Source organism: Hyla sarda, chromosome 10 (genome assembly GCF_029499605.1).
Source record: "Hyla sarda isolate aHylSar1 chromosome 10, aHylSar1.hap1, whole genome shotgun sequence".
NCBI classification, from domain to species: domain Eukaryota; kingdom Metazoa; phylum Chordata; class Amphibia; order Anura; family Hylidae; genus Hyla; species Hyla sarda.
Genome location: NC_079198.1, coordinates 128,781,274 through 128,796,573, shown reverse-complemented (window position 1 = coordinate 128,796,573; position 15,300 = coordinate 128,781,274). Strand labels below are relative to the sequence as shown.

General features: G+C 43.3%; 1 protein-coding gene across 2 annotated transcripts in view; it reads left to right on the top strand.

Moving 5' to 3' along the window:
• DISP3 (dispatched RND transporter family member 3) overlaps nucleotides 1-14,868 on the top strand; it is a 170,648-nt gene extending 155,780 nt beyond the window's left edge. For both annotated transcript variants that reach the window (XM_056544641.1, XM_056544642.1), the window contains exons 18-21: nucleotides 412-571; nucleotides 8,805-8,918; nucleotides 10,026-10,192; nucleotides 12,911-14,868. In XM_056544641.1, the coding sequence (XP_056400616.1) occupies nucleotides 412-571; nucleotides 8,805-8,918; nucleotides 10,026-10,192; nucleotides 12,911-13,273 (804 nt within the window). In that variant the 3' untranslated portion in view covers nucleotides 13,274-14,868. The remainder of the gene's footprint in view (nucleotides 1-411; nucleotides 572-8,804; nucleotides 8,919-10,025; nucleotides 10,193-12,910) is intronic.
• The last annotated feature ends 432 nt before the right edge of the window (nucleotides 14,869-15,300 follow it).

The following is a 15,300-nucleotide window of genomic DNA, read 5'->3' as shown; positions in this document are numbered from 1 at the left end:
CAGTTAGTGATGAGACCGCCCACTGGACTCCGTAGCCCAGAATGAGATGATGTTTAAGAATAAATCACAAATTCTAATGAATATTTTCTCACAAAAACTATACATGAATCCTCTCGTCTCCTCCTGCTCTATCATGCTGCTCGCAGATCGCACTGTATTTTCGACACAACGTGCTCCGTTAAAATTGATAAGAATTTTACTGCATCCCCCAGAGCCGGCCCGGAACTTCTTGTGCTTCTGCCTTATTCATCTTTATATTATCATTTCATGAGAATCAGCAGAATTGTACCAGGCAGAGAATAGTGCGTCCCCATGTGTCCTGAATATACATTAATATATATATATATATATGAGAGCGCTGAGCGTTGACACACGACATCTACCTTATATATTATCCATGTTTCCGTGCAGACGACCTACAAAGGTAAATCCTCCTTCCAGACATATAAAGATTATTTGAAGTGGGAGTCGTTCCTCCAACAGCAGCTCCTTCACCTCCCCGCAGACTCCGCGCTGAAACACGGGTTCCAGACATGCGAGCACTGGAAGCAGATCTTCATGGAGATCATAGGCAAGTGTCGGGTCACAATCTCTCGTATAGGATTGTTACCCCATTATTTTCGTCTATTATAGCGATTATGTTTCATAGGGATATAGGGGGAGATTTATTAAGACCTGTCCAGAGGAAAAGTTTCTCAGTTGCCCATAGCAACCAATCAGCTCGCTTCTTTCATTTTTCAGAGGCCTTTTTAAAAATGAAAGAAGCGATCTGATTGGTTGCTATGGGCAACTGCACCGCTCTTCCTCTACGCAGGTCTTGATAAATGTCTCCCAGTGACTTTTATAGGCAACAGAAAAATGGCGCAGCATGAAAGGGAAAGCATCAGTAAGCAGGATGTATCAACAATGATTAGATGTTCTGAAAAGAGTATTCCCACCTCAAGAGATTATCACTATCCATAGAATAGAGAATAACAAGATGGTTAGTGGAGGGTTAACTTCTGGGACCCCCCCATCGATCCTGAGAAAAATTATCCACCAGAAGAATAGTGAGTGCAGCTCTGGAGTATAATACAGGATATAACTCAGGATCAGTACAGGATAAGTAATGTAATGTATGTACACAGTGATCTCACCAGTAGAATAGTGAGTGCAGCTCTGGAGTATAATACAGGATATAACTCAGGATCAGTACAGGATAAGTAATGAAATGTATGTACACAGTGACCTCACCAGCAGAATAGTGAGTGCAGCTCTGGAGTATAATACAGGATATAACTCAGGATCAGTACAGGATAAGTAATGTAATGTATGTACACAGTGACCTCACCAGCAGAATAGTGAGTACAGCTCTGGAGTATAATACAGGATATAACTCAGGATCAGTACAGGATAAGTAATGTAATGTATGTACACAGTGACCTCACCAGCAGAATAGTGAGTACAGCTCTGGAGTATAATACAGGATATAACTCAGGATCAGTACAGGATAAGTAATGTAATGTATGTACACAGTGACCCCACCAGCAGAATAGTGAGTACAGCTCTGGAGTATAATACAGGATATAACTCAGGATCAGTACAGGATAAGTAATGTAATGTATGTACACAGTGACCTCACCAGCAGAATAGTGAGTACAGCTCTGGAGTATAATACAGGATATAACTCAGGATCAGTACAGGATAAGTAATGTAATGTATGTACACAGTGACCCCACCAGCAGAATAGTGAGTACAGCTCTGGAGTATAATACAGGATATAACCCAGGATCAGTACAGGATAAGTAATGTAACCTATGTACACAGTGACCTCACCAGCAGAATAGTGAGTGCACCTCTGGAGTATCGTACAGGATATAACTCAGAATCAGTACAGGATAAGTAATGTATGTACACAGTGACCTCACCAGCAGAATAGTGAGTACAGCTCTGGGGTATAATACAGGATATAACTCAGGATCAGTACAGGATAAGTAATGTAATGTATGTACACAGTGACCCCACCAGCAGAATAGTGAGTACAGCTCTGGAGTATAATACAGGATATAACTCAGGATCAGTACAGGATAAGTAATGTAATGTATGTACACAGTGACCTCACCAGCAGAATAGTGAGTACAGCTCTGGAAAATAATACAGGATATAACTCAGGATCAGTACAGGATAAGTAATGTAATGTATGTACACAGTGACCCCACCAGCAGAATAGTGAGCACAGCTCTGGAGTATAATACAGATTTTCCTAGCTTGTGACGGAAAATATAAGTTATATGAAGACAGGAGGCGAGTATCTTGCATTAATCTTTCTTTTTAATGCTCATAGCAGAAATCTACAAATATTTCATTAACATAAGTATCATAGAAAAAACTTCCTTAAACTACAATTCCCAGCAGTCCCTTGTGATCCTCCCCCTCCATCCTATTCCGGATGGCTCCTATATAAGGGGCTGTCTGGAAACACTCCTCCTCTTTCTTGATGCGAACTTCGGAACAGCAATCGGGAACGTGAAGAACTGGAACCACTCCGACTCCATGCTTCTGGTGGCCGGACTAACAGGGCCGCAACCACCTGTTCCAACTGGAACCGAAAACCAAATGAAGAACCCTTCAGGAACACATCAGCCTCCGTTGTGAAGACACAATTCTGTCTCTTCAGTAGCCTGGAAAGAGAAAAAAGAACACCATGACAGGGTTGGGTTGGGAGGGAAGATACTCGCCTCCTGTCTTCATATAACTTATATTTTCCGTCACAAGCTAGGAAAATCTCGATTTATATATCAGACAGGAGGCTCATATTTTGCAAGTTCAAAGCTGAACAATATTATGCATGGAAAACACCACATAAGATGCATTAATCACAAGACTGACATGGAGACATGTTCTTCAGGTCTAAAATAAAACTGACAAAAAGTCGTCTGAGATGACCAATCAGCGTCCAGAAGTAGATCCGACAGGGAACCTCCTGAAACAACCACGTTAGTGGCCATAGCCCCTCTAGAAGAATGGGTGCCAAATAAGGAAACTTCAATCCCTGCCATCTCCATGGCTGATCGCACCCATCGAGCTAAAGTAGCTGAGGTGAACGGGAGATGAGGTCTGACATAAGAGATGAGTAATTGATTATGACTAGGGGAACATAAAGATGCCGTACGTGTCTCATATTCTTGGAGACAGCGTACAACACAAAGGCGAGGATGCGCCGGAAAAAAGGGATAAAAGACAGACTGAAGTCCCGTCTTAGTCCTGCAAACAACCGAAAACTGGACGCCCCTAGGCGAAAACTGTCGCCTAGAAATATCCAGAGCTCTCACATCTGATACTCTCTTTATAGAGACCAGACATAAAAGAACGGTCAATTTAATAGAAAGGACCTTCAAGGAAAGAGCATCATTATCTTCCCATGAGGAAAACATATCCAGCACGCGGGAAACATACCACATAGCCCGATATTTAGGACGCGGAGGACGTTTAAATTTTACACAGCGTAAAAGTCGGCACACCAACGGTGCCAGAAGTCGGAAGCGATGTCCGCCAATATTCTGGACCTCGAACCCCCAAGACGGTTGATATATTGAAGCGCCACCATGTTGTCCATGCGTAAAAGTACGCAACAACTGGACTACTGGGAAAGGAAACTCCTGATGGCGAAGAATGCCGCTAGAAGTTCCAAAACGTTCATATGGAGAAGAGACTCCTCTTCGGACAATATCCCTCCTGTTGCGGCTTGTCCACAACGAGCCCCCCAGCCCTGTTGGCTCGCATCCGATTCTATTATCACGTCCGGGCTGGAGTTGAAAATGGTTTTGCCGTTCCACTCGACGGCGTGGCGAAGCCACCAGCGTAACTCTTCCACCGACTCCGGGCAAAGGGTTACTTCGTCCACATAAGGCAGACCCTGCTGAAAGTGGAGGGCCTTGAGTCACTGAAGGGCCCAATAATGAAGCGGGGCCGGAAAAATCGCCTGAATGGAAGCCGACAACAAGCCGACTATGCAGGCGATAACTCTCAAGGATACTCGACCTTTGCGCAAGACAGCCCTGATTTATTTGCGAATCAGGGCTAGTTTGGACTTGGGCAGGCGTAGGACAGCTTGCTTGGTGTCCACCAAAAAACCCAAAAACTCCATCTCCTGTGCCGGAGAGAGTACTGATTTCTTGTGGTTGATAAGGAAACCCAGTTCCTCCAACAAAGCCACCGTCCAGCGACTGTGTAGTATGGCTAGCTCCCTGGACTGAGCCATAATTAGCAAATCGTCCAGGTAAATAATCAGTCACACCCCTCTGCTCCGGAGTGCCGCCACCATAGGTTTCATTAATTTGGTGAAACACCAAGGGGCTGAGGACAGACCGAAGGGAAGGCAAGTGAATTGCCATAAGCGGTCCCTCCACAGAAACCTTAGGAATGGTTGGGAGGACTGGTGCATGGGAACGGTGAGGTAGGCATCCTTCAGGTCTACCTTCACCAGCCAGTCTCCTGGGCATAGGAGGTCCCGCAGAAGGTGGATACCCTCCATCTTGAAGTGACGGTAGGTCACATGTTGGTTTAAATCTCTTAAGTTTATCACTGGGCGATAAGGGCCATCCTTCTTCTTGACTAAGAAGAGATTGCTGATAAACCCGGGAGACAATGGGTCTACTTCTTGCACCACTTGTTTTTCTAAGAGTTCCTGGAGCTCCTTGTCTATGAGGACCTTGTTGTGATCTGAGAACCGAATAGGTTGGGGAACGAACTGTATGTCTGGTAAAGACTGAAATTCGATTTGATATCCCACTAATGTGTCCAATATCCAAGCGTCTGCCGTAATTGTGGACCAGACGTGGGTAAAATACCTCAACCTGCCCCCCACTGACATGTGCGGAAGACATAAGGACCTTGTACTCACCAGTTGGTGGCCGAGAACGTGGGTATCCTCTACCGCCTCGTCCTCTCCAGGGCCGTCCACGGGGAGGAAAGAAGGGGGCTGTTGCGCCACCGGCAGCGGGTATTGTTGTTGAGGTGGAGAGTCGGGTTGAGCGGGAGGTCTAGCATAGGGCCTGTAGTAGTTGCCACGGCCGGCAGATCGGCCTCTACCTCTGCCGGCCTTGTTAAAAACCTTAGTGTTGCCAGACTTCTTTAGGGAGTTTTGAGCCTTGTCAAGGCTTGTAAACAAGCCGACAAAGCGATTTATATTTTTTATTATGTCCTCACCAAACAGTAGGCCTTCGGCTGAGGGACCTGGCTCATTCTCCGCAAGATGAGAAAGTTGGGGCTCCAACTTCATGAGTATCGATCTACGTCGCTCAATAGAGCAAGTGGTATTAGCCGTGCCTAGCATGCAAATGGCACGCTGTGCCCATCCTCTGAGTTGGACCAAGTCCACAGAATCGCTTGAGGATGCCGCTTGCTCGGATAGATTGAGGATCTTGGTTAGTGGACCAAGGAGATACAATATCCTTTCCTGAATGGTCTTAAACGACCGTTCTATACCTTTCTTGGCATATTTGCCAGACCTGGTCAGGTATTTCATAAGGACAGGGTCCACTTCTGGGGTGTTGGCCACTTTTTTGGCCACTTAAGGCTTGGGGCATTCCGCCCTCAATTTGTTCCTATTAACTCGGTCAAGAGCACACCGGCTCCAGTACTCAAGATAGTTGGCCACTTGGGGCAAAGGAGCCCAATCCCCCGAGCGGGGGTGTGTGATGGCATCCGGGTTAAAAAAGGGTTGACCTAAGGTATCCAGGATAGCTTCACCTGGTATGTCCGGATTGGCGTCTGCAAAGTCCGCCATTGTGCCCACATCGCCGTTTTCAGACCCAGAATCAGTGCCCTCTGGCATGTCAGATTCATCAGCAGATTCCTCGCCAGAAGTGTCAAAGGAATCTGGCTTAGCCCGCCTGGCGGACGTACGCCTCTTGTTGGTATACTCCTTGAGGCCCAAGGGTCGGTTAGGGTCATCAAGTCGTGCAGGTTGACAGGCCATGGTGGGTCCTGTCTGTGGCATTAATTGTGCTTCGCCTGCCGGGGACTCGGAGGTCACCGTAACTTGTTTACGTTTCTAAAGAGCCTTGCTCTTCTTGGCCGTTTCCCCAGTAGGGGTGTAGTGAGGCACATCAAGGGCAGATGCAGAGGCTAAGGACGCCCTTCACAGACCTATTGATCGGGTCCTGGATCTGGGAGGCAGATAATATTTGGAATGCCTCAGGGAGCACTATCTCCCCTACCATGGCAGACTGAGAATTTTCTCCGGCCATATCAGTATAGAAAGCTACCAAGTAGCTAAACAATTTAGGTAGGTACAATAGCCTCTCATGAGTACAGTAAGGTGACCTAATAAGGGCTTATGGGAGCCCTGTACCTGTATATAGTAAACATGGCAAACGTTATATAAGGTATATATACCCTTTATAGAGTAGGGTAATAGGCCTGCTAAGGGAAGCCCTGCAAGATGTAGAAATACCTGAAAATAACTATATAATCACACAACGTCTGCTCCTAGCCGTTCCTCTCACCGCTCGCACCCGAATGGCGATGGTGAGAGGAGGAGCAGCTAAGCCCTAGCGCTCAGGGCCGAAATCACGCGTGATTACGGCCGAGAACGCTGTGATAGGCCAGCCGCTAAGCAGGACGTGTTACGATTGGGCCACGGGAAAGAGGAGGACACACCTCCTTTATCCTCCTCCCTGCGCAATAGAACTTCGCGGCAGGGAAGCGAGGAGAACGGCACGAACAAGAAAAACACGGCGGGTAAGTGAAAAAGAGGGGAGGGTGGGGGAGGGGAATCCGCCGAGGGACTTACGTGCCATAGCAGAATAGCAGCACCAGCAGAATAATGAGTACAGCTCTGGAGTATAATACAGGATATAACTCAGGATCAGTACAGGATAAGTAATGTAATGTATGTACACAGTGATCTCACCAGCAGAATAGTGAGTACAGCTCTGGAGTATAATACAGGATATACCTCAAGATCAGTACAGAATAAGTAATGTAATGTATGTACACAGTGACCTCACCAGCAGAATAGTGAGCACAGCTCTGGAGTATAATACAGGATATAACTCAGGATCAGTGCAGGATAAGTAATGTAATGTATGTACACAGTGACCTCACCAGCAGAATAGTGAGTACAGCTCTGGAGTATAATACAGGATATACCTCAGGATCAGTACAGGATAAATAATGTAATGTATGTACACAGTGATCTCACCAGCAGAATAGTGAGTACAGCTCTGGAGTATAATACAGGATATAACTCAGGGTCAGTACAGGAGAAGTAATGTAATGTATGTACACAGTGACCTCACCAGCAGAATAGTGAGTACAGCTCTGGAGTATAATACAGGATATAACTCAGGATCCCCGCGAAGAGTGTGGAGGCATGCTGGAAAGCATGGAGCATTTTCTGCTTCATTGTCCCTTTAACACAGAGGTTTACACCAGGGTGGGCGCTTCCATTGGTTGGCCTCGGCTGGCCAGTCTCTCCTATGCGGAATGGACCTATGGGGCATTCAGAAACCTTGGAGGCTGGGACCGGTGCACTTTATTCCTAGTCAGCTCAGTGGTTAGGTACTACACGTGGAATGCACGGTGTTTAGTGTCGACGCAGCGTAAAATCCTCCCTGTGGATGTGGTGGTTAGGAACATTCTCGGTGACCTGGTGAAGGTGCGTTCTCTGGAGTACGAGAGGCTGGGTGCTGGCAGGGCCTTTCGTCTGTGGAGGGGCTCTGCCTTTAAAGTGCCTTAGCCCGTTGTCTCCCCCTGGTGGTGGGCTGATGCTGGCACATTAGTCTTTTTGTTTTGAGCAGTTGGTTTATGGTAATATAGGGCTTGCAGGCACTGAACTTGAGCTTTAGGGGTTTGTTGTTTGGCTTATAGTGTTATATGTATTTGTTATTGTATTTATTGTTGTAGTCTATTTGTATACTTATGTATTGTATATATTGTTAGTCTGTGTATATTTTATGTAATGTATATACTGTATATATTGTGTGATGCCACCTGGGGTTTGGGTTTAGTTTAGGTTGGGTGGTGGGTTAAAAGGGGGGAGGGGGTTTGTATGGGACTTTTATATATACAGAAAATCCTGGACTGGTTCATGGACGTCTGGTAACATGTACTGGGGGCATGGGATGCGGGACCAGCTCAGGGCCAAAAAAAAAAAAAAGTGGTGTTATTTTGTTTGTGTTGGTTTTTTATTATTTTGTATATATTATTGTTGTTGTTGTTGTTATTCTTTTTGGTATATTATTGGTATTGGGTTTTTGGTATTGCAACTGGGCCAGGAAATTCACATTTAGTATTAGTGTATATTGGTGTATATAGTTTATTAGTATGGCATGGGTATAATGGGTATTATAGGAATCTGTCTTTTGTAAATAATGTATATATTTGTTTGTGTGCAGGAATGAGTGTGGGGTGGACCGGTGTTGTATTTTATGCTATGGTGTTTGGTTTTACGATTCGCTATATTGATATGTTCTGTCGGATATGGTATGTTTATGTTTTGTAATTTTTTTTATTGTTATGTTTGAAATTTTAATAAAAGATCTACAGGATATAACTCAGGGTCAGTACAGGAGAAGTAATGTAATGTATATACACAGTGATCTCACCAGCAGAATAGTGAGTACAGCTCTGGAGTATAATACAGGATATAATTCAGGATCAGTACAGGATAAGTAATGTAATGTATGTACACAGTGACTCCACCAGCAGAATAGTGAGTACAGCTCTGGAGTATAATACAGGATATGACTCAGGATCAGTACAGGATACACATAGAGATGTCAGGGGTGTACTGTGTATAACCTCGATCTATCTTCTAGGTGTGCAGAGCGCCTTGTACGGTCTCATCCTCTCCCTCGCTATTTGTGTGACCGCTGTGGCCATCTTCACTACCCATGTCCTGCTCCTGATCCCGGTGCTGCTTACAATACTAGGTATGAACCGTCATTTCTATTATGTAGTATATTATGAGTACAATAATATTCATCTATAATAAGCCGCACCTCATCCAGCCATTGTCTTCATTCCATTCCAAAATTTGCGCCGTTTCTGGTGCACTCAGTGTTTCATGGTCTATTACCACCCGATGGTCTATAGATACAATGAGGAATTGGGCGGCATCGGGTCTGTTTAGCAGTCACCGGAGCGGAGCGTTATATTCATTAGGAATATTGTTACTGCTCCATTGTCTGCAAACAGGTGCGAGATGAAAGAGGGAAGGAGGGAATTATTAGACTGAACATAGAGATGTAGCAGAGTGGAATTTGTCATTCAAATCATAATGTTGCACGCCCAGCGTTTATAGAGCTCTGATATTCTGTATTGCTTAGCTTTCCAATACACCTGAATGTTAAAAGGGTACTCCGGTCAAAAACTTTTTTTTTTTATATCAACTGGCTCCAGAGAGTTAAACACATTTGTAAATTACTTCTATTAAAAAAATATTAATCCTACCAGTACTTATCAGCTGCGGAAGTTGTGTTGTTCTTTTCTGTCTGACTCCTGCTCTCTGCTGACACCTCTGTCTGTCTCAGGAACTGTCCAGAGCAGGAGAGGTTTGCTATGGGGATTTGCTTCTACTCTGAACAGTTTCTGAGACAGACAGAGGTGTTAGCAGAGAGCACTGTGGTCAGACAGAAAAGAACAACTCAACTTTAGCGGCTGATAAGTACTGAAAGGATTGAGATGTTTTAATAGAAGTTTTGTAGTGATACAATACGGCAGCACTAGATATATTTGCCATTCCAGACCTTAAACCAGTGTTTTCCCAAATAGTGTGTCTCCAGCTGTTTCAAAACTACAACTCCCAGCATGCCCGGACAGCCGAAGGCTGTCCGGGCATGCTGGGAGTTGTAGTTTTGCAACAACTGGAGACACACTGTTTTGGAAAACTCTGCCCTAAACAATCTAAGTGATTTTCCTTTTAGAAGCTCTTATGGCTGCCATGTTTCCCGGTGGTATTAAGTGCAGTAATCATGTGATATCAGAGTAACTCATATATAACCAAGAGTGACCAGATCTTGTCTCCTGTTATGGTGTAGGCGTTGTGTGTCTGGTGGTGACAATCATGTACTGGCTGGGATGGGAGATGGGAGCAGTCGAGGCCATTTCTCTATCGATACTTGTCGGATCTTCGGTCGACTATTGCGTCCATTTAGTGGAAGGATATCTTCTGGCTGGAGAAAATCTTCCCCTTCATCTCATGGAGGTAAATAAGATTTGTTCATAGCATATGTTGTTGGATCGTGAACCCAACTCTTCATAAGGTCGTTGTACACATTTGACTTTGCTAACACATCAAGACTATGCATACACTGACATGTCCTCCTCTGATAACAATACAGAAAAAAAACATAGCTTGTGTTACACTTTATCTGCTTTTCTATTCAGGAGAACAAGATTATATATATATATATATATATATATATATATATATATATAATTTCTCAATGCACACTATGGCCTATGGATCGACTATGTTGAAGAGTATGTGTGCAGAAATAATCAGTCTGATGTGCAATGTTGATTACATTAGGAACCGCAATGGGGTCAAGCTCTACCCCAGTTTGTTTAAACCCCACTCTGATCTGCTGAGTATGTCCATAATATGGTGGAGTCTAATGTGCATTTTAAAGAATCCTGATTCCTACACTGTGCACTAACACATTAGATTCCACCATATTATGTACATACTTAGCAGATTGGAGTGGAGTGTAAATGAACTGTGGTACAGGTTGTCCCCATTGCAGTTCCTAAACTAATCAACATTACACATGAGAGACTGCATTTCTGCACAAATACTTTCCGACAGTTTATCTATCAGAATATATCCTTGTCTTTAGACTGTTTTTTGTGTCTAGAAAATGTGCAAAAAAAGGCGTGAGCAGGATTTGTTTGCGCCTTTTGGTTTACACATTTCTGCTGATTTTGAGTTGCAATCCACTGATTTTGGCAATACACATGATATGGAAGGGTTTTATGAACTGCTCCTTTTTGTGAAAAGGTACAAAAAAGGTACAAAGCTACTGAAAAGTCTCTAAACTACACCAGCCCAGAATTAGCTTAGCTTTTTGGTATATGTTTGGAGAAAAATTTCAGAAAATGTGACCTGCACAAAATTTGTGAAATGCACTGCAACCATTTTAGTACATTTGGTGCTTCTACACATTACCAGCACACACAAAAAAGGGGTAGAAAAATTCTTTACTTACACCTACAATGATAAATGCAGGCCTATGTCTCTAAACTGATTCATGGTATAAATGTTGTTATTGATTAACTAAATCAATTATGGCATCTATACATGTAAGTTGGCAGTAATAGCATTATGTACTGTTTTCTGTAATGTACATTTGCTGACAGTAATGTGTAATGTGGGTTTTAAAGAATCTTGATTCCTACACCGTGCACTGTCAGCTAACTAAGCATATGTACAACACACAGTAGAAAACAGCAAATAATACTATTGCCGCTACCTTACCTGTACAGGTGCCATAATTAATTTAGTGAAATCAATAACAACATTTCTGCCATGAATCAGTTTAGAGACATTATATATACTGATAGATCGACTTTGTCAGAGAGAGTCTGTGCAGAAATGATCAGTCTGATGTATAATGTTGATTAGATTGGGAACCGCAATGGGGTCAGGCTCTACCCCAGTTCATCTAATCCCCCCCTCTGATCGGCAGAGTATGTCCATAATATGGTGCACTATGTAGGTATCAAAATTCTCCAAAATCTACACTACTATCAGCTAACTAAACACATGTTCATTATAGGATATAGCAGATAATTATTTTACTGCTACCTTACCTGTATAGATGATATAATTGATTTAGTCAATAACAATATTTCTACCATGAATCAGTTTAGAGACATGATATATGCTGATAGATCAATGTCAGAGATGGTCTGTGCAGAAATGATCAGTCTGATAAGTAATGTTGATTAGATTAGGAACTGTGATGGGGTTACACTCTACCCCGATTTATGCAATCCCCACTCTAATCTGTTGAAGATGTCCACAGCATAATGAAGATTCATCTAGTTAATGTGTGCCCAACATGTGTATTATCTAGAAAAAATTATTATCCAAAATCCAGAATACTGTTTGATTACAAATAGGCCATATTATGTGCTTACCTATGAGATTCTTTTTTTTAATGCTCCCATACCAATATGTGAAAGAAAATTAAACGTAAATACTACATTACTATATAATAATACAAATTACGTCATGCAAATTACAACGTTTTTTGTTAAATTTAATCGTAGTCCACATATACTCATTGTCCTTCAGCTATTCAATTCCAGCTCACGCCATGACTTCCATTATATGACTTCATACACTCTAAAAGACCCCCAACCAATCTCTAGAAATCCTATTTATTCTGATGTTTTAGAGCCTGCCCGCCATCCTGCAGCTTCAGACTTTCAGCAGATCAAAGCCTCAGCATGAGACGGTCTCTCCGCATTATTCTACACGTTCGGGAAATTTACATTCCTGTCATTCACTGTAAATGGGTCAAGATTGTTATGTCCATCACAGCGTAACAAGTCATTAGTGTCCGGAAAACTGAAAACAAGGCATTGAATTTACCACTGCGATGTATAATTTATTCATCGGCCTCATGTGACGGCTTAAAGGTTCAGCCAGAATATTTATAAGCTTAGTCAATTTGCAGACAATTTTATGACCCCTCCACCCTCCCCTTTCCTCATACTGCCGCTGCTCGTTTATATCTGCACACACATATGTTTATCACTTTTGCATTTTGTGACACAAAATAGAAATTTGGAATTGTTTACTTTTAGAATTTGTTGACCTTATCGATAGCTATACTTCATGGCCGACACTTGGTTTTATAAATACCAATCCAGACCTCAGGAATTTATTACCTCTCTTGCATGTTTCCTGTTTTAGGATCGTCTGGCATGTCGTCAGTGGAGAGTGACAGAAGCCGTCCGCCATGTTGGTGTAGCGATCGTGTCCAGCGCGATTACAACGGTCATAGCCACCATCCCGCTATTCTTTTGCATCATCGCCCCTTTCGCCAAGTTTGGAAAGATCGTGGCTTTAAACACCGGCATCTCCATCGTTTACACGTTAGCCGTGAGCACGGCCCTGCTGACTGTCATGGCGCCCAGCACCTTCGTCAGGAGCAGAACTTCTTTCCTTAAAGCAGCTCTGGTGGTCGTCATTTGCGCCGCTGGAAGTGTTCTTGTTTACATCGTCCTGCTCAAAACAGGGTTAACCATCCCGTTCCTCAATGGGACCCCCCCATAGGGCAAATGGTTTTTTCTTTTAGTTTTTTTATAGAAATTTTTTGTACACACTGAAATTTTTGTCGAATATTGTAAAACGCGAACAGGAGAAGCGACATGCTGTGTGTTTTCTTTTGCTACGGAAGCACTTTATTTTTACTTTTCTTGTTTTCTTCTTTACTTAGATGATGCATATAACAGCAGACATGGAGTCACTGCAATGCAGAACCTGGGAGGGGGGGGGGGGGCAGGAACATGGTCCTCCTGCTACAAGAATTTTTTTTTTTTATGCAAAAGCAGCATTTGTGGCCTTATTTATTTTCAAAGGTCTAGAAAATGGTTTTATTCGTCATCTTTTATGGACCTCGTGTTGAAATCTTGATAAGCCCCCATTACAGGACGTAGCTTGTCCCAAATGCTGTATTGAATTGGCCCATTTTGAACTCATTTCCCGCCCTCTGGAAGGGATCTCAACCATATTTGTAATGGCCGCCTCTTTATAACCGAAAACGGTGGACTAACCCCGCATAACCGATACTCACACCCAGTTTACCCCATATTGTGGACAGGACTAAAGATTTTTATATTATTACTGGTGCACAAAACTTTAAAAAAAATTGCAAAAATATATTACTGTTATGACTGACGTCAGTCTTTAGATGACGGAAAAGGCATTTGTCCCTAAAGTAAAAGATGACACTGTTAAATATCAGTCCTTAAGGTCAGTCCGTTTTGGACATAGGAGTTGTCAACATGGTTAAGCTGGCCCAAAGGACTACAATAAGCACATAATACAGAGCCCCCAAAACTTCAGGAGTAGACAGTGCCAGTGGAAGATGACTTTGGTGCCAGTTACTTGTCAATAGGGCCTATAAGATCTTATTGAAAGGATTCCTGCGTGAACATGTATCTGCTCTTAACGGCAGGTGGGCCCCTAGAATCATTAATTAAGGTAGGCTCAAGAAAGCCCATTACGATTTGTTGTCAGATAACTTACCCTGATTCATGAAGCGCAAACATTACTAGTTATACAGTGATATTGGGACACCTGAGGAGTCTGGGTAATGACCCCTATGGGAATTGTAATCAAGGCCGTTTGTCGCCCAGATTTAAAAAAATGGCCAAACACCTACAAAAAATTGTTGTTAGGGTCTGTTGTTGAATTGCTTACCCTTTTAAAGGGGTTTTCCATTTGCCCCTAGTTGCTCCTAAACCTCTTCTTCCTGGGTGGCAAGAACTTTAGCTGGAAACTCCTCCCCAGAGGAACCGCATTGCTGGCAAATGGGTATAGAATCGGCCCAATTCTTCTTGAAAGGAAGTGAATAGGTAAACAACCACAAGGCCTTACTGTCCTAGCTGTCACAATACAGCACCATAATGTGGGCCCAGTTGATCTTTGCTATGGGGTCCCCTCTCTTCTATGTACATTACTACATTTACCATTTAAAACTAAGAAAACGGTATGACCCAAGGACTTCTATTTACTGAGAATCTTTTAATTTAAAGGGGCAAATTCTCATTAAATGGGCACTCCACTGCCCAAGCGTTCGGAACATTTAGTTCCGAATGCTGGGGGCGAGCTGCGAACAGTCGTGATGTCCCAGCCATGCCCCTCATGACGCCATGCCCCCTCAATGCAAGTCTATGGGAGGGGGCGTGACGCCCCCTCCCATAGACTTGCATTGAGGGGGCATGACGTGATGTCATGAGGTTCGTGGCCGTGACGTCACGAGCCCCGCAGCCCAAACCCAGCATTCGGAACTAAATGTTCTGAACGCTGGGGCAGTGGAGTACTCCTTTAAAGTCTTACACATCATCATATGGATTACCCAGAAGTAATTTCTAATGTGCAGTGGTCATTTTCTAAGCGGATCTTTTTTTTTGTCTTATTTTTCTGTCTTTTTTTTTTAACCTGGCACAATTTTTAAGTACCAGTCTTGATGGCGGAGCTGGGGATACAACAAGATGGTAGAAAGATCGGCCTTGTGGGACATTTTGTCGGAAACTTTTTGGCTGTAACAGTGACTGATGATCCAGACTCTATGTTAT